Genomic DNA, 21,192 nt, shown 5'->3' on the forward strand with positions numbered 1-21,192 from the left:
ACATCGAAATTTAATGAAATGTTCAAATGTTTTTATAAGAAATTAACTGTAATTTAAAAAGGTATGCGTTGTTCAAGAATAAATTCGTTCTGTATGCATGTTTATTAATAATAAAAGTATAATTCTAAATGATATGTAATACACAAAAATACATAATTTGTAAAACCCCGTAAATCGTAAGTGCAAATAACCGGAACGTATTAATTTTAGAGACATTATTTCAGAAATAAATGCAGTCATTAAGTTAGTGCCCCTGAATAATTGAAATACTTGATAGAAATTCAACTTCCGTGGCCTGAAAGTTCCACCTAAATAAATTAGTTTCTGACCAGATCGTTAGAATAAAAAAAATTACTTAAAATGAACCACCACTCAGAATTTTCGAATTATTTTATAAGCATTTGATTAATTCATTATATGTGTCCAATCAGCCTAATGTTGGGCTAATCTGCGAGACACGACTTGTATTTGACCTCTATTCTTATCATGTGTTTTTTGCTAAGATAGCTAATACACTAAAACATGAATGTATACATCTCTATGGTAAAAAAAAAGCAGAGTAGAACATTTTACGACTCAGAACTCCGCAGTTCAGATTAAGACTCCTTGTGTTGATTTTTTTGCCTGTAAACATATTGTATTTCAAAAATTGTTTGTAGAAAGAATACGACTGATTTGATGAAACATAGCTTTCAGCTGATTTTATAGACAATTACAGTTCTGAGTAAAATGACTGTCTTAGAACTTTGTTTAACTGTATTGTATACATAGAAGGAGCTGTCTGAATAACATTGAAAGAGATACAGCTTCAACTAGTGTGCTCGATGCTAGCAGTACATTCTATATAAACTGAGCCTTTTCATTCACCCTGAAAGAAACTAATAATAGACTATTTTATACAGTACATTTAATCTAAACAGAAACCATATGTGTCCAAAATTCTCAATATAATGGGAATATAGCTACATAAGCAGTCAATTATTTCCATGAAAGCTCCTCAAATACTTTCAGCAGGGTTTAGACTCAATTAACTTCCCCATGCAAATACATGTGACTGTGACTGTGCAGTGTGGGATGGTCGAAGTGCCCTTTTTCCAATACACAGAGGGGCAGATTTACGTTGCCTGACGCATCTCTGCAAATCGGCAGAGATGCGCCAGGAAAGATACGTCACGCAAATCCATCCTTGCGCCACCCATGATGCGCCGCATTTACAATGCGGCGCACCGTGGTGCAAGGAAGCGTGACGCATCTTTTGGTTTACAGGTGGCGCATTGCTGGAGTCGCGTCGCAAGCGTGACGCAACTCCTGCAATGCACAGGGGCCACCCATACATTACATGGTACGTCACTCCTTACGCCTGCTTCAAGCAGGCGTAAGGAATTGACGTAGCAGCTTTGGGAAAGTGACTCAGTGAAATCTTGTAGATTTCACTGAGTCACTTTCCAGGGGCGTTCCTGCGACGGAACGCCTGCACCGGAACGCCTACATGAAACCTGACGCAGGTTTCATGTGGCGCAGGGCCTTACACCGTGACGCATCTCCATAGATGAGTCACGTTGTAAATGCCTCGTAGGGATGCGCCACGTTTACGCCGCCTTGCGTGACGCAACAGCAGCGTAAACGTGGCGCAAGGGGCTTGTAAATCTGCCCCAGAGAGTGGTTGTGAAAGTGTGAGTAATATTGTCGTTGCCAGATCTACCTTCTGTGGATTGGTAAAATTGAGGAATGAAGGAGAAATACCCTACAAATCAATAATTCCTCATTCTAGGCTTTGAGGAATGGAAGGAACATGTAATTCCTTGACGCCCGGCATTGTGAGGGGCTAACCACTGTAATGAAATTAATAGTAATGACATGAAGTTAGTTACAATGGCTGCTAGGCCCTGGCAGTGCACTTCATAGGAACTTCCCCAGCAGGGGAGCTTGAGTCTGGCACCTGCCTGCCAGTTGGACCCAGCAGACAGGTGCTGCAAACTACAGAAGCTGTGTTGAAGTGCACTGTGAGGGGCTGGGCAATGTATATACCTTAACGCAGTTAGCCCTAAGGTAGATCCATTGTCCAGGCCATCACAGTTCTTCGGAAAACAACTGCTCTTTTATCTCAACCACAGCATAGGAGTAGAGCACCCATCTATAAATATTAGAGGCCCTGGCAGTGTGGTCCCTGGAGCACAATAGGCTCAGGGAGGGGGGCCATTCCTCCTTTATTATGGTAATCAGCCCAGGGAGGCGGACTCCCCAGGGTCTTTTGAGCTTGGGGAGGGGGAACATGTATGCCCTTCCTGTATCAAAACAAGTAATTGGCCCTGTGGAATGGGGTACCTGGGCCTTTTAACGCTTGGAAAGGGGGGACATGCTCCCCTTAATTAAAATATGATGCCAGGGATGTGGTGCCCGGAGCCCATTTGGACTTTGCGATGGTCACACGTCCCCACCCCTATATTAAAAAAATGATATCAGGGTATGGGGTCTCAGGGCTCAATCGAGCTTGGGGAGGGGGAGCTATGCACTCCCACTCCCCTTCTCTAATAAAAAAATTATTTGGCCCTTGGGGATGGTGTCCCATAGGGCCTGTTAAGGTTTGGGGAGAGGGGAGCCACCCCCCCCTATAATTAAAGTGTGTCATCAATTATGTCATTTGAGAGGTTATCAGTGATGTCATAAAATATGTCATAGAATATGTCATGAGTGATGCAATATATAATGTCATAAGAAGTGCATGGTGGGGGCACAAGCTATAGTTAGCTCTGCAAACTAAAACTGGTGCATTTTTGTGTTATTTTGTTTTAGCTCAAAACATTACGTTGTCACTGTCATTTTCTACTAACTATAACATCACTTTTACCATTGAATTTTTCAGTAAATACAGATATATCCTAATTCTCTCTCTCTCTCTCTCTCTCTCTCTCTCTCTCTCTCTCTCTCTCTCTCTCTCTCTATATATATATATATATATATATATATATATATATATATCACGACAATCCTGCCAACTTCGCCGCTGCGTTTTCATTCACGCGCCGTCGCCAGCCAGCTACACAGGACACGGACCCAATTTGGAGCCTCAATTGTTTATTGCCAAAAAGTCAGAGACGCGTTTCGCTGCTTGCGCCGCTTGTTCACTCGACAAGCCTCTCAACCCCCTATGTAAATACTTTCCTCCATGGCAAAACAGCAAAGTATGAAATTTTACTCTTTGTTCTCCAGTCTTAAAAACAAAGGGTCATGTTACCAAGCCTGGCGATATTAGATTATCAACGCTTTTGTGGCCGTTTTCGGCGGCTAAGAGGCGATAATTATATCGCACTATTAGCAAGCTGCCCTAACTGATGTTAGCGACAGTTTTGAGGCGATAGCAAGCGGTTTGGGGCCCGCTTTACATTTCAGCGATATTTACCGCTAATGACATGCAAAGTGGGCGTACCCAACCTGTTAGCGACTAAAAACAGTCGCTAACATCGTTATCGCCTATTATCAACGCAGGCATAGTAATGGAAATATTCGCGCTAAGCGCGAATATCTCCAAAAGCTAACGCCTGCTCAGACCAGTTCTTAGCCATTATATCCAATGGGAGGTGGAAATTATTGGCTAAGACCCTATTGGCGTTAATGCGTGAATATCGCTGTATTCTCAGCTATATTCACACATTTCTCCCCTATCGCCGGATATTTTATCGCTTTAGAGATAAACGTTGCTAATAGCACGTTAGCTCTGCGATAATATCCGGCGATGCTTGGCGATGAAAAAAAAACTCGCTAAGCCCATTTAGCGATAAATATCGCTAGTTGTTGCCAATATGCCCCAAAATTCCTTTTTGCATACAATATTTATAATTCTCACCTATATTTAAACATTGTCCACCCTAATGGGCCCTTTTATTCAACACAAAGGCAGAATGTCTGCTTCTTCCTGCTGGATATATCTTACTATATTCTTGAATGTTACCTTATTTAAATTGAAAAAGAAATTATTTTCCTCCCTATGGTGATAACATACAGAACAATATTCATCACAATATATCTTAGAAGAATACTGAAAGTCACCCAAGAATTTTGTGCCTGTAAAATACATTTTGTCTTAGTTTTTGTGCTATATATTTCATTTATTTATCTAGGATGCTGAATAGCCTTATGAACTATAGCTTCAGATATACTATTCTGTACAACATAAGCAGTGATGGAAAAGCAGGCGAAAAATAATATTATTGCTTGTTTCGGTGATAATCCTTCAATACAAGAAGAAACTATACCTGGTAAATACCCTTACTTTAGATATAAATATGTGACAGGCTTCTAGTTGAGATAAGAGAATGAGAAAATTGATGCCAGTAAAAAACTGTAGAATGGGAATATATGACACTACTACTGAAGCAGCAGAAGAGGATGAGTTGCTCCCTGCATTCTTCAATCTGACATTGGAGCAGCTGTTGTACTGCAATTCACCATTTCGCAATATACCAAGTTTTGCATGATTAATGGCGGCAAATGACTGTTTTGAGTAGAAAATATATCAGTGATAGACATTTTCTAATCAAATCAGTCTCCTGCTGACATCTCACATGACTTTTTGTGCATTGCATATCCTTGCAGGGAAGCGTTGCTTGCAATACTTGTGATACATGTAATTTCAAGACTATTCTTTATATTTCATGAAAAAAAGATCATTGGAAGGATATTGTTAGAACCCCTTTCAGGGGCCCATGAGGCAAGTCAGAGCTACTGTCGCCCAACCATGGGAGGTCGAGGCCTTTTACTCCTGACGTTCAGGGGCCTGGATTACTTATCCAGTCAAATACTTTCTTTTATGACAAAAGGAGTATTTATATATAACCATAAAGTGAAATAGGGCATACACTAACAGTACACACAGCCCCCTGAGGTCAGGGCTCTAGTATTTAATTGGCAATCCCCTGAGGCCCATGTTCCTCTCACTAGCAATAGTGGTTTTTCCCCATTCAGTATAGGTGACATTCAGGAGCCACTACAAATCAGGTAGTTCCATAACACAGGCCAAGGGAATGATTAGAGGTTCACATTTGGATATCAGCCACAGTGATATGTGTAATAAATGGTTAAGGCAGGGTCTTGGCCCTATTCGTAATGATTCCCTTATCAGCCCCTTCCTGAGATGTGCCCAGGCCCTTTTCCAGTGAACTCTTTCTGAAGTATGCAGGACAACCTGGCTCTCCTTCCTCCAGTATGTGTCACACGCAGCTCACATTAATGTAGTAATTCACAATCTGTTTGGGGCCATGCCTCTACCTCCTAATGCCCCTCCAGTAATGCCCTGACTCTCCGAAAATGGAAGCCAGTATCATCTGTGTGTTCACCATTTAGAGGCACACAAACACCCACCACATGCATATAATACGTACACACTGCACAGCACTACATACTAACTTGATGCAGGCCAAAGGTGAGCTAAGCACACAGCAGCAGAACTTATCCTGTAGCACTCACTCCAGTCACACCGCTCAGGCCTGTTCACTCCTATTTATCACTACACGTATGCTGCCACCACCGTGCTTGTGCTGCTTACATCTTGGTAAAGGCAGTAGCCTTTCACCATTATGAGAGTGGCACTTTGTGTGCCCCTCTAGGTCCAACAATACCCAAATCCACTAAACAGGCCTATGTCAGGGTGCAGATGCATGATCTTTGTTGGCCCATGACAACAAAGATCAACACCAGGGATCCATACATTATTGCAGCTGTGGCACTCTGGGCACGGGTACATGTCTGTCGCCAAGCTAGGGACTTTTCCAACAGTTGTATAAGATGGACACGTTTTTAAAAGCACCCTACATCAACCTGCAGCATCTTTAAAAATAACATTTTTCAAAACGTGACCAATTAATGCTGCCCTTGGTACCTAAATGAAAATAATATTTTGTTTCAAATGAAGTGTGGGTTGTTCATGGTCTGGATTTCATGATACACTATTTATTTATTTATTTATTGTGACTTATATAGCGCCCTATAACCCAGGGGTCTCTAAGCGCTTTGTTAGGATCAGCTAGACAATAGAAGATGCATCAGAATTACATTTAAAGGCCACCCCACGCTTGCTGGAAGAGCACAGTTTTTAGTTGTTTGCGGAAAGGCATTAGTTTCTTTTCATTGCGGAGTTTCAGCGGTAATTTATTCCACATAGCTGGCAAAGTATGTGAAAAAGCGCGTCCACCCACAGTAGTCAGTCTACAGCGTGGCTGAACCAGATAAATAGAGTCCGCAGATCTAAGCGCCCTCCCTGGTTTGTAAAGGGACAGACGAGATTTCAGATAGGTGGGTGCTCTGCCATGAAGCGCCTTGTGTACAATGCAGAGCCCCTTGAACATTAATCTCTGCCTCACTGGCAACCAATGGAGTTCCCGCAGGAGGGGGGATGCCTGGGTACTCCTTGGTTTCTTGAAGATGAGCCTAGCAGCATCATTCATTACCGTCTGCATTCTATTTAAGAGACCCTGTGGGAGTCCTATATACAATGAATTGCCATAATCCAGCCTGGCCAAAATCATTGCAGAAACCGCGCTCCTTAAGGTGGAAAAAGAAAGTAACGGGGAAACTTTCCTGAGTTGGCGAAGGAGGCCGACGCAACAGCCCACCACAGCTGAAACTTGCACTATATACCATTAATTCCTAATATCTGTGATTTAATCAAAATCATGTTATGTTCTGTTAGAACCTTTACAGGAGCTTGTAGCATAAGACATACATGTGGTAGGTAACCCACCTGTCTTCAATCCGGACCCACAGATCATTGAACTGCCTTTGGCGATGGTGCTTGTGGTCCTTTTTGTGCCATTTCTTTTGCCGTCCAAACTCTTCAAGCTGACTTATGCTGTCTGGGAGCAGCAGATGTGGTGGAAGGATGTCGTCATCATATTCAAAGGGTGCCGATGAAGAGGAAGGTGCTTCATCTGAATACTTCACTGTGGCAGAGTTGTCTTCGGGTGTTGGATTCACGTCTGTCTTTGACCTGAGAAGAATAGCATTCACTACTTAGAGCTCTGGTTATATAAGAATGTCCCATCAACCCTTCACAACAGCCTACACTAATATACATTTCTGTAGTGTACTGGCCTGAAACATGTTGTCAACCAATTGACACAAAATGTTATACTCAATGCCAGAGTAATACAACTTTCTGGAGGGGCTGGAATATGCCAATCAAGGGAGGACTAATCCCCTTAAAAACGTGGTGGCAGGTCGCTGCTGGGTTAGGGCTGCTTCACTGTAAGGGTTCACATGCCTCGTTACTTGCACCTCTAAATGAAAGTAAATGCAAAAATATGTGTCAAAGAACTGTTGATCCATGCATATTCCATGGTGAAGAGCGACCCTCCCCATCACCTTGTAAACAAGCTTTAGCCCTTCACAGACACTTCTGCACATCTCCTGTTCACAATGTGCAAGATTGCAAAAAGTGTATGCCTACTGGGCAGCAGATATAAACTAATTACAATGGTTCCCTAAGATTCACAGTGTATTGGTCTGAAATAGGCACTATGCAATTTCATTCCAGATATCTATATATAGTGAGAAAAATCTCATCAGCATAGCAACATAATTTTAGTTTTGAACAAAACGGTGTATTTCTGTTGTCTGTTCGGCATGGCTTGTTGCTTACAAATGATAAATACATTTTCTCTGTTCATGAGCAGCAAAAGAGGCTCACTTTTCAGATTATCAGTGTCAGCCTATTTGAAACGGGGTACATAGTGTAATAAAAATAAAAATTACTACAACCGTTTATCTTAGTTTTGAATTAGATATTAGAGAGTATTGTTTTTATAAAAAAAATCCCACGTTAAATCCAAACGGTTATATTTAAATATCATGTAATAATACAATAAGAACGAAATACAACTGAAATGTATAAAATACATTTAAATTAATTAAGTTATTCTAAACAAATTCAAGTAACTTAAACATTTTATGAGTTGAATTATATATAAATATATATATATATATATTTTATATACATATATATATATGCATATATATAATGTATTATATATATATATATATATATATATATATATATATATATATATATATATATATATATATATATATATATATATATATATATATATATATATATATATATATATATATATATATATATAATGTAGCTCTGCTCCTGGGCACATAGTGGGCAAAGCAAGGCATCACATAACCATAGGAGCCAAACATCAGTCCACCAGAAAATACGGACACACCACTGTTTCCATCTCTGCACACTACAGAATTAATTAGTATTAAAGAAAATCTGTCTTAATTGAATTTGTATCCATAAAATAGTGTCACACAGCTAAAGGTAGGGAAGTAAGAAAACTGGAAAATATACAATGCTCAAACAAATAAAAAAAACTATTGGAGAATTCACTGGTGACTTTTTATAGTGCTACATATTTGATTAGAAGATCAGGTTTCAGACTTCATATATTCAACTGCTGACATTTATAGAAAGAGGGAGACACAATGGAAGACGGAGCAGCCAAAAATATAAGGATCCAAGTAGGAGCTTGCAATATGTGGTCATTTGCAATCAGTGCAGTGGCCTTGAAATTCCCACCAACCACAGAGTAGCTGCCCCTCTGTGAGAGTGGAAATACGATATGGAATGAAAATCTCTGGGGCATATTACAAACAACTAGCGATAATTATCGCTATGTTGGTTTAGCGGCGATATTTTTATCGCCGAGCTGCGGCGATTTTTATCGCTTAGGAACCTTGCTATTATCAAGGTTTATCTCCTAAGCGATAAAAATCGGCCGAAATGCATGTATATCGCTGAAAAGTCAGCGATATTCATGCATTACCGAGCTAATGCTCTTAGCCATGTTATCCACCTACCATTGGATAACACGGCTAAGAACTGCTCAGGGCAGGCGTTAGCTTTTGGAGATATTCGAGCTTAGGGCGAATATCTCCAAAACTTGGTAATAGGAGATAGCGATGTTAGCGACTGTTTCCAGTCGCTAACATCTTGGCACGCCCACTTTGCATGTCATTAGTGATAAATATCACTGACATGCAAAGCGAGGCCCAAGATGGTCGCTATCTCCTACTAGCTGTCGCTAACTGGTGTTAGCGACAGCTAGGTAATAGGGAGATAATTTTATCTCCGCTTTCTTGGCTTTTAAAGGCAAAAAAGCGGAGATAAACCCCCTTGATAATATGCCCCTCTGTTTTTATGGTTGGAGTGTTAATAAAAATAATTTGATGATCTTCTATGTCAGTGAACAATGTAATAAGAACATTTGGAAAGTACACTAAGCGACCGAAATTAGGGAAAGGCTGACATGATTTCAATACCACTTTATGAAGGGTAGTGGACAGAAAGTGTTTGCGGTTCTGCATTAAATATTTTTTGTAAAGTTAGAGGCAACCGTTGAATTGTAAAGTAAATTACACCACTATAACAAATCAGCATGAGATAGTTTTCAAAGGCAAATGTATGTTGGTGTACTCGCTGAGTAAATTTTTTTCTAAATTTCCACTTTGCCCAGAAGATATTGATAGCAGCACGTTTTGCTGCGTAGCAAGTACTCTTATGCAATTGACAGTTTCATTATGTACAGTAACATTTAAGGCAGAATCACATGACCACAAGGAGGAGTTCGTATCTCCACATGCACTAGCCTAGTGTCTATATGCAAATTGACATCAATGTATAGGTTCAAATTACTATATAAGAGATGTTTCCAACATGAACACTACAATAGTTACTCACATGCCCAGTAATGAAAGATTCCTCATCCCCATTAACATTAATTGACCAATAACAGATAGAGCCAGTATCCATGTGAGAAGTAACAAGGTGATGCTAGTGCTACATACTAACTGATTTTTCTGGGCTCCACATGCTCAGTAAGAACTATTGCCTGGTTGGCCTGTCCTAAAGCGCCTAAAGTCGGGGTCATGTCAGTCATGCTCAGACTAGGTACTAGCTGATCTGTTAGCAGACAGAGGCTCTTATAATGAGTTGGCGAATAAATACCAATATAATTGGTGACTCCTGATAATTATGAGTTTCGCATTTATTTCGCACTCTGTATATATTAGAAAATCCATCCTCTGTTAAATTTCGATGGGTTAAGCTTGCCGGAGGGTATAGGGAGAAAAATGCCAAGTAAATACCAGGACATGATTATGTTGGTGCAGTAAAATTCACTGATATGCTCCATTTTAAGGGAAAATCTAGTAATAAGTGCTACTTGTCACACCCAATAAATAATGTACTGCATGATATTTATGCTTATGAAGCGCTTTAAGTATCACACCTATCACCGGGTCACTCATGATAAATTGCAGACAGTCCAGATACCCCAATGTGGCTCTGATTATCAGTCTAGGTGGTATTTCTCATACATAATAAATATTGATGCCACAGGGTATGTTATTTCTCAAGTGAGATAAATACCATCAATTACGAGTTGTTGGGGAATAACGTGGATGTTGGTGTTTAACGCAGCAAAATCTGCATAATACGGAGAATACAGTATGGTTTTCACACGTTAAATTTTGACACCTTTGACCAGCTTAAATTTAAGAAAGGCTGAGTTATTTAATGCCAACGATAATTAATGGATGCTTCAAATACCTAACAATTCGTAATTCCAACCCATGCATAAACTGGGCATGGGCCCGAATTTACCGCCCAACTCATAATCAGGGTCTATATGGGTTAATGGCAGTTTTGCTTTGAATACGCTCTCTGCTCTATATACCTCCAGGTAGGGATACGATCTGACAAGGCAGTGAAGTGAGGAGCATTGTTGCTTGGGTCCATAGATCAGAGGCCAATGTAAGTGTTTTCTTCTTGAAGTGCAAAAGGCAGAGGACCGTCCTGGGACCTTTTCTCACCGTCGGCAATAAATAAAAGGCTCCACATAGCCCAAGGCTTGTCCATCCAGCCTAAAGTCCTGGTTTATTGATAGAGATCCATTCCATATAGCCCAGAGCTTGTTCATCCAGTCAACAGTCCTTGTTTAGTGGTAGAGATCCAATGATATTTAACTCCTTGGCTGCGGGGCATATTCCCTAGCCGTAATGGGGAGAGGAGGGGCGCACTCAGCGCTCCGGTGCTCATGATGAGCTGAGCTCGTCATGATTCACGGTGGTCGTGTGCTCATGACGAGCTGAGCTCGTCATGACCACACCCGTTTGTTTAGAACACTCGCACAGCAGGGGAATTTGCCCAGCGTGCGAGCGTTCTAATGGTCATGACGAGCTCAGCTCGTCATGAGCACACGAGAACCATGGCTCATGACGAGCTGAGCTCGTCATGAGCGTGGGAGGGGTTAATTTGGAGATATTAGAAGAAATTACCATCAACAGCCTTGCTGTAGAGTACCATGTTCAAGTCCACATGAACAAAAACAGAGACCAATTACTCAAGGCAGTTAAAGTAGGGGTCTCAGCACTAAACTAGACATAAGGCCTTCTTATATGGAGCCTCACTGTATTCTGGTATTTCTCTATTTGATACTGCTGGCTAGATAATGATGTTGTGCCTTTTGCATTGAAGATCACCTTCCGGGCTTGAGTGACTAGGAAAGGGCTGCTAAATACATCTATACGATGGCCAGCCACAAGTAATTTCAATACATGGTCTGCATGCAAAGAATGACTTACCTTAAGTTAACCACTTTCACAACATTTAGTGCAATGTCCTATAATTGTACTCTCATATGCATAGTTGTCCAGGGTGTACCTCAAAGAGACTTCAGTAGACAAAGTGGGGTCAAATGATTCATGCAGGGTCCATGCTTTCTGACTGAATGCAGGAGCAGGGATGGAATACAGGCATTTTAAAGAACTGTATTCTGATATTTGAGACTAGGTCTGTCTGTCCGTGGAGCGTCCTCTGCTACCTTCGATCTTCTCCAGTTTGATCCATTGACCTCACAAGAATGGCAATCAACTGGCCATTGCCTGATAATGGCCTGTAAAGCATTGCACAAGGCTTCCTGAGTTCCGCCCCCCTACATGTCATTTGGGTGTTCTTCCACACTTTTCCTCTAGTTAGCGATGCACCACATCTGTCAGAGAAAGGTATCACTAAATATACACCTGTACAGCCACTTTCTCAACCTCCTATGACTAGAGGTGTCAGATACCATGATGCCAAAGTCCAAGGTATTTAAAGTAACACCCTTAAAGAAGTTTATGGGTAAACACCAACAACATAAAAACTAAGGGTCATATTTACAAGGAAATGATGCAGAGTAGCACTGCAAGCCATCTTGCTGCACCATTAGGAAAGTACAGAGATGTGTCGTAATTATAACAATACAACGCATCTCTGTGCTTTCCTCTGCGCACAATTGGCTGCCTAGCACCAATGCAGGCACCCTGCACCATGGTGCATAGGGAACAGCGTCGCAGGGATGATTGTTTTTGTGCAGGATGGGACCCCTTCCTGCACAATAACAACTACTGATGGAGTTTTCCCCCTTCTATGTGTGCATAGAAAGAGCAAATAACAAGGAGAAATAAAGATATCTCTCCTCGTCGCTTGAGCTCCAGGGCAGTGGTCTATCATCAAATTCTGCCCCCAAAGTTACAATTCTGGTGATTATGTGCTTGGATGCCTCAGGGATTCTGACATATTTCACTGGCATGTTTCAGAGCCGTCGCCTGCCACTGTTTGCCTCCAACTAGATTTTCCCTGATCGATTTAGGGACCATTTACTTTTCTTCATCTTAGCCCAGAGATATTATTTGTCATGATTAGCAGATTCAGTGGAGACTAAGAGGACTTAAGGTCTCACCCTGCAAGTATCATTATTCCTTTTAATCTGGTATGCAAACCAGACCCGATATTCTTAAAATAAAACTATAAGTTTCTTTGATTTGAGAGACAGAAGGGGTCTCTTTCATACCAAGGGACTGCCTGGTAAGGCTGGATACAAACATTCTAAAACATTCTAAACTGATAAAATCTATGTTACCGAAGGATAAAAGGGACTAACTGAAGGAACATTCAGAAGTATGTCAAATTAGCTACACCCATTTCTTTTTTAACCCCTTCGATGCAGCCGCGATTCCCCTGGTGTGCTGTAAACAGCACGAACAGGGGTGGTCCGTGACGAACCCCAGCCGTCATCAGCACACGAACACCGTAGTGCATGACGGCTGGGGTTCGTCATGAGCATGGAAGGGGTTAAATATGTCCGTGGCCTCTTTTTTCCTTTCATCCCACACCCAGAGGTGCATTATGCATGGAAGAACAAGGGTAGATATATTAATATGAGTCGACTGCAGCCTACACTCATCCTTGCACAGTAGGAAACACCTGTCCATCGCCATTCCAGCTGCTGCCTTAGACTTTCCTTGAAGCACCACATTCAGTGTATGTATGTATATATATTTATGTATGTTCTCTTTACTGATTTTAATAGTTATATTTTATCAGCCCCTCGTCACGTTCAAAACACTTTTGTCTTTTTGAAGTTGATTTTCATCAGCCGCGGCCCGTGCAGGTAAGAGCAGTAATGGTGTGGGGTCAGGTGGGGGGCATTTCGATGGACGATTTTTATTTTATTTTTTATTTTATTTATTAAAGTTTTATATAGCGTGAACAAGATCCCGAAGGATATCAGAGCGCTTTACAATAGGCAGAAAGAAAGAACAGGGGGTAGTATAAACATCAATTGGGAAACAGCAGCAGCAAAAAAAACCAAAAAAAAAAAAAAATATATATATATATATATATATATATATATATATATATATATATATATATATAATACAGTAAACAGGTGTACACATGTGGAAAAAACGGAGGATATGATCCATTGTAGCTGGAGGTACCAAGGTGAAAAGAACAAAGTCAGACGAATTGGGTGTGCCTCCTCCCCTTACAGTAAGAATTTGCACATTAGGAATCGTTTGGATTTCCAATCGTCAATGTTAAAGGAAAAATAAACACATAATTAATTTTCCCTCGCCAATGTTTACCGAAATCTCCCTCCACACCCTGCCTCACCACTCTTACCTGCACGGGCGGGGCTGATTTTCCATCAAAATTATTACACTTTCCTATTGGTGGTTCCCGAAATAGTCAACTTAACCTCTCTCAGTTAAATTCCTGCGATCATCCCCCAAAGCACAGAACCACCTGACCACTGATTAGGATAACTGATAACAAGTACTGAAATGTCCACTCCATGCAGAAACTCAACGTTGCTTAGAAGGGCCCCGGGTAGGTAGGCTACTGTACTTCACAATGGACACTGCTGACAAGCTCCGCAAACGATGGGGTTCCCACAAGAGGACCATAGAACACTCTGCACCATGATGAGATGAATAATAGAGGAATATTAATGTGAGCTGAAACCTACAATGTGAACTGCAGGCCAGACTGTTTTTTCATAGCAAGCATAAAAATTCAGGGGCAGATTTATGTTGGTAATGCGCACGTTTGCATCACGCAACTGCGGCGTAAACGTGGCGCATCCCTACGACCCATTTACAACGTGACGCATCTAGGCAGATGCGTCACGTTGTAAAGCCCTGAGCCACTTGTGGGCGTTCCGGCGCAGGGTGGGCGTTCCGGGGCAGGTGCGCCTCGCAAAAGTGGCTGAGTGAAATCTATAAGATTTCACTCAGTCCCTTTCAGGCCAATGCTGCGTCAAAAGCCTACGCCTGCTAGAAGCAGGCGTAATGTTTGACGCAGCATTGGACAGATAGGGCACCCCCGAGCCTTGCTGGAGCTGCGTCGCGCTTGCGACGAAAGTCCAGCAATGCGCCACCTTTACGGCACAGATGCGTCACGCATCTGTGCCGTTTTTGCCCCACGGTGCGCCGCATTTACATTGTAAATGCGGCGCACCATGGGTGGCGGAGCAGCGGCGCAAAATAACTGGCGCATCCCTGGGGATGCGCCAGTTATCATAAATCTGCCCCTCAATTTCTTGCGACTTTATTCGTTTTGTGGTGACGATGGCACTGAGGAACAATGCAGTATAGGTTTGCGGTCTATTTGCATAGAGTAACTGAAGCAAGTTAATGAACCATGTTGAAAAAGTCTTAAAACTCTTACCTTTCTAGTGTACTCTTGTATACCCATGAAAGCGGTGAGAACTTTCTTGGCAGCGAGAACTTACAAGCTCGCATGAGCCAAGGTGTAAAGCCATTTGCATTTGTTTGTCGTCATTACTCACACTTTTCTTTTCAACTAAGCCAGCTTGTTTCCTGAAAAGGGCATTTATGAGCCACACAAGAGATATTTTTAAAAAAACAAACACATTATCCACTAGGTCCCATTGAGAGCTTTTTACACGAACCATATGTTGGAGAAAAATAAATGGCGCGGCCTGGTTCAATTCTGATAACTGATTTTATTCCATGCACATATAAAACCGAAATCCTTAACTTTTCTGGAGACCGTGTTCAGGAAATTGCATTTTCAGAGTATTTCCATAATTAAAATCTGAGAGGTCGCTGCCAAACGAGATGAGGACATCACCTGCTGGAATTTATTTAGCAATGTTTCAACGCTCTCTTAAGCTCATGTCGAATTGATTAAATTGCAGACAGAATTATCTATGATACCGAACATGGAAAGGAAAAGCAGCTGTGACAATACATACACACTAAATTTAGCACCTTAAATAAGGCAGGTCGTCATGTTTGAACGTGCAGGTCGGGGCAGCACTGCATCAGAAGTTCATTACCTGGGATTACATTTCCTCTAAAGTGGTGTAAGTCACTCATAAAAAATAAAAAAAAGGCATATAGGCTAGACCAGAGGCGTCGGCACGAGACATTGCCCTTGACGTGTCCTTATGTCCTGACCATGCCTGAATTAATCCTAGAAGCAGCAGAAAAGTTCCCTGGAAGGGTCGCGAGAGGTGGAAGAATGGACCCCTGGCTTGTCCCTTGCAGTGTCTTTTCGATCCCTTTCCTGAGAGGAGGCAACATCAGTGCCATGAACAGAAGCTAAACAGTGTCTAGATGAGCACTGTTCACTTTATGCAGTTTCTGTAGCGTCCTTCATAGCCTGGATACCCGCTAATGACTACGCCACACACAGAGCTTAGTAGAACACGTTTTTATTCCGCAAATGTGTAACCGCAAACTCAAAATTGTAAACCTGCATTCACTTCACTAAGCTCTAACACTTACTTTACAGTTCTACAGTGTCCATCAGGAGCCGAAGGGTTCCATCATTGCTAACTCGCACAACATTGCAAATATATATACAATTATAGCTCTTTGAAAAGTCTTTGTGGTGCTCTAATCACACATGCTGATCGCGTTGTCGGAAACTGGGGACAGGCAGTAGAAGTGTCCGTGATCTGTGTTGGCAATGTAAGAGCAACAGCAGTCAGGGAATTATCAATTGTCCTTTCAGACACAGTCTCTACATTGACATCAGTGCCTGACAAGCGATGAGCCACATGCCGGATATGCGTGGAATTTTGCGTAATGGACTTCCCAGGATGTTGGGCAGTCACCATGTGTCCTTTGCTGATCACAACATTGAATAGCTCAGCATCGAAGGGAGCATCAGATTTTCATCTTCCAAACTTACGGACAAGCCTTTGATTTCCTCTAGTGCAAGTAACGTCTTTTGAATGCCGGCTCTTGCATGCATAGACCTTCATTTTTATGTTATGATCCAAGTCTTTTATATGGGCTTCTTTCACAGTACTAAATCTTCTGTTGGTCCATTGAAGTCACTGGTAGTCATGCCTCTCCCGAACATCAAGGTTAAGGTGCTTTCACCTGTGGTTGAGCGAGGTGTTGAACGGTAAACTAGAGGAGTAGAATTCAAGAGAGTTTTAAGGTCGAGCTTTTCCAATACAGCACGCTGGACAGTACTCATGAAACATTCAACAAGGCCATTGGCCTGTGGCCAAAGAGGAGTGCTCTTCTGACGCTTCACATTAAGATGACTGAGAAAGTCTCTGAATTCTCGACTGTTGAAAGGTGGGCCATTGTCAGATTTTAAGATCGCAGAAACATCCCATGTCGCGAGGATGCCATCCAATCTCTTGATGATACTTTCTTGAGAGCTAGATGAGAGTTCTTCTATCAATGGAAAATAGGAGTATTCATCAACAATCACCGAAAGGCAAGTGTTTCCCATATATGCTTTGGCAACTTTGGCATGTGTAAGGTGTGCTGAGTGGTTTTGGATGAAAGGCGTTACAGAGATGAAAGGCCTTTATTTATTATTTATTTATTTATTGAATTTATAAGGCGCGACAGCTACCCAAAAAGAGTTTCCCGGCGCCTGGACGGAACTGGAAGCAAAAGAGAGAAAATAAGAGAAGTTACTGTTTAAATAACCAGGTCTTCAAAGATCTGCGAAAACAGGGATAACTGGTTTCTTTGCGGATGGCGAGAGGGAGAGCATTCCAAAGGATTGGACCAAAATAAGAAAAGGATCGACCACCCATCCTCGCAAGTTTAAATCTGGGCACCATGAATTTTCCAAGAGAAGCGGAACGGAGATGGCGGCTAGGGACATATGGGCAAGCCAGAGAATGCAGGTATTGTGGTGCTGAGCCCCATTTGATCTTAAACATGAAGCTCAGGGCTTTGAATTGTATGCGATTTTCCACCCTGAGCCAATGTAAGTCACGGAGATAGCCGGAGATGGGTGTAATTCTGGAAACTCTGCATAGAAGCCTTGTTGCAGCGTTCTGCACCAGCTGCAGTCTACGGGTCACAGCCTTGTTTGCACCCAGAAAAAGAACATTCCTGTAATCCAGCCATGAGGTGACGAGGGCATGGACCACAGTTTTCTGGGTGGTCTTAGGTAGCATCCAAAGGATCCTCCTAAGCCATTTTAAGATGGTAAAACAAATGGCTGTGACCTTGACTGCTTGATGACGCATGGATAAAGAGTCATCAATATGGACGCCTAGGTTACGGACGCGGCTGGAAGGCTGCGGAAGAGCTTCCATCTCGGCAGGCCAGTGTAATGGGCCCCAGAGATGTTTCTCCTTACCAAGGATTAAAACCTCGTTTTTTTCACCGTTAAGTTTCAAAAACTTCTAGTTCATCCATATTGCAATTCGCCTGAGACCCAACTGAAGACAGGATGTAGAGCCAGGGTCAGAACGAGAAAGTGAAAAGATGATCTGAGAGTCATCAGCGTAGGTAAAGAGGGTCAAACTAGCCTGTTCGGCAATGTAAGCTAGAGGCCTGACATATATGTTAAAAACATGGGGCTCAGTATGGTGCCCTGGGATACCCCGTAGGGTGATGGATGAATATTGGACCTCTCTGAAGCAGAGAAAATCTGAAATGTACGGCCATCCAAAAAATAGACAACCCAGTCCAAGGCAGAGCCACAAATGCCAGAGGAGCTCAGTGTGTTGACTAATATGGGATGGGAGATAGTGTCGAACGCTGCACGGAGGTCTAATAATATGAGCGCACCGGTATCTCCAGCATCCAAGTGGTGGCGGAGCCTCTCTGTGACCCCCAGCAAAGTGGTTTCGGTGGAAAATCCAGTTCTGAACCCACATTGAGAAGGATGAAGGATTTTGTTAGTCTCAATAAACTGGGAAAGATGAGAATGGATATGCCTTTCGAGGATTTTAGAGAAGACAGGCAAGAGGGAAAACGGACGGTAATTAGTAAGGATAGCAGGGTCAGCAGTAGGTTTCTTAAGAACAGGAGTTACCATAGCATGTTTCCAAAGTGAAGGAACTTTGGACTCCAGTAGGGAAGAGTTTAATACATTCAAGATGACCTGCATATGGGAACAGTCAAGTTGCTTAAGAATAGAGATTGGCAATGGGTCATTAGGAGAACCAGACTTAACTTTATCTAACATAAGAGTAAGAGAGTCCGAATTAAGAAGGGGCCAAGAATCTAAGAGAGGGGGTAGTGCAGAGCTCCGTAGCGAGTTTTGAATGTGATGTAACAGCATTCAAACTAGGAGACGGTAGTGTAAGATTAGTGGTTGTCAAATGAAATGGTCTTCAATTCTCTTTCAACTCTCTCATTGATATGAGGAAACCATACACGGACTCAGAGAGCCTATTTCTTTGTAACAATTCCACAATGTCCTTCATAGGCTGCTTCAAATATCTGCTGTTGCAGACTCTCCAGAATAACAATTCTTGAATCTCTCAGGATAATGCCTTCTTGAGAAATAGACAGTTTATCTTTAACATTTTTAAACTTTTGGTACTCACTGTCAATGATAAGAGGTCGAGTGTGTGGTTCCAAAACTGATGCGCAATAATGTTTTTTAGTTTTAACATGTCACTATCTTGACTTGTGACAGTGACAATCTCTTCTGGGAAAATGACTGCTGGTGTGCTTGATTTCACAATAAAAGTTAGGATGGCTTCAGCCATCTTGCAAAGGGGTAACATGGCACTGTAGAGTTTTGATCTTTCCCTGGATGGTGCAAAATTGTGTAGTTATTGTCTTTGTAATCATAGACTCCAATGTCCAATGAGAGTAGGCACCTTTGCCTTTGGATTGCCAAAGATGGTCAATAAGGCTTGATGATCTGTCACAAGCGTGAAAGGCTTTGCATATAAAAGTATGTGCAAATGTTCACAAGTCCACACGACTGCTAAACTTTCTTTCTCAGGTTGTGAATGAGCATGTTCACTTTGGAACAAACATTTGCTTACATATGCCACAATAAGTCTTTGAGCATCTGGGTGTCCGCTGTGCAAGGATTATGCCTAATCTGAAGGGGCTAGCATCAACAACAACATTGGTATGAACATTTGGATAAAAGTATGCCATTTCAATAATGTTACCAATAGCTTGTTTGATTTTCTTGAACTTTGCTTGCATTCATATGACCAATGAAATAAAACATTCTGTTTTGTCAAGTCCCTTAACAGAGCACTGGCATGGGCAAAGCCTTGTTTAGATCTAGAACAGTATCTGGCCATGTCAAGGAATGAACAGAACATGTAAATATCTTGTGGAAGACTGGCAGTTGATAACTTTCCACTTTAGCTGGATCGGCTGTCATACTCCCATCAGGAAAGATATGGCCAAAGAATTTTAGCTTTGACTTGTGTAACTCACATTTTTCAGCATTCGACATGTATAAGAGCTCTATCATGCTCCTTCTTGGTAGCTCCGAAAACAATATGCCATCACTATAATTGAACGCGTGCATTGGAGGCTGTATGATATGTCGAATGACATCTTGAAAAAACTCTGCAGCTGATGGTACACTGAAACATAGTCTTTTATAATGGAACAGGCCAATATGTGTAGAAATGTTTGCAATGTTCCTGCAGTTCTCCTTGAGTTCCAACTGATGAAATCCGTTATTCAAATCAAGGCAGGAGAAGACATTCATACTATTCAATTGTGTTATCATGTCAACAATGTGCAGACCTGGATGTCATTCTCTTACAAAAAAGTTTTGATAGCTTGATGCATGTCCACGCAGATGCGTACACCTCCTTCACTGTATTTTTTTGGTAATGCCACTGTGGGACAAACCCCTGGACCATGACCAGTGGAACAATCAATGATATCATGTTTTAGTTAAGATTCAAGTTCTTTTTCAACAGCTTACTGTAAATGAAATGTAATTCATCTGTCTTTGACAGATGTCCTCATTAATGAGGAATTGTACCTTCATAGTCTTGAGTTTTCTCAACCCATGAAACAACAAAAGGAACTAACTTACTATTTTGTGATGAGAATTCATGTTATAGATCACTGATATTAGTCCCACTGCCGCAGCTGTGCCGAAGCAGAGTAAACAGGCACTTGATGCCATACCTTGAAGGGAATGAATGGGCGCTTGTACTTTTGTTTTCTTGTGTTTCATTATTGCCACAAATGAACCTTGACTTTTTGATGGCGATAATGCAGCCCATGTATACACTTTAGTTTTCAATGGCATAAGTCATGGCAAGGGGGATAGTTCTCTGTATTTCTCTTCAGGCATAATGTTTATCGATGCATCATTGTCGATGATAAAAGGTATTGAGCAACTGTTTACCTTTAGTGTAATCTTCGGACAATGTTTGAATGACTTTGGTGCTTCCTCATGTTGGCTTTTGTTTGACCTGCATTTCTCTTCACATGCAGCCAGTCGAACATGCAGATGTTTTTCTGAGGTAAACATTGACATTGCAGAACCATCTTCTTTACTTTCACTTGAATTTGCTACTGAAGAACAGTTTGCATTTTTTAAAAATGATGAACAACTTTATTTGATGA

At 41.7% G+C, this 21,192-nt stretch overlaps 1 protein-coding gene across 1 annotated transcript in view; it reads right to left on the reverse strand.

Moving 5' to 3' along the window:
- The window catches only part of LOC147747152 (metalloprotease TIKI2-like), a 580,526-nt gene that overhangs the window by 49,390 nt on the left and 509,944 nt on the right, over positions 1-21,192 (reverse strand). Inside the window, exon 6 of the mRNA XM_086952399.1 lies at positions 6,737-6,982. Coding sequence (XP_086808525.1) covers positions 6,737-6,982 — 246 coding nt within the window. The remainder of the gene's footprint in view (positions 1-6,736; positions 6,983-21,192) is intronic.

Source organism: Lissotriton vulgaris, chromosome 1_1, assembly GCF_964263255.1.
Source record: "Lissotriton vulgaris chromosome 1_1, aLisVul1.2, whole genome shotgun sequence".
NCBI lineage: Eukaryota > Metazoa > Chordata > Amphibia > Caudata > Salamandridae > Lissotriton > Lissotriton vulgaris.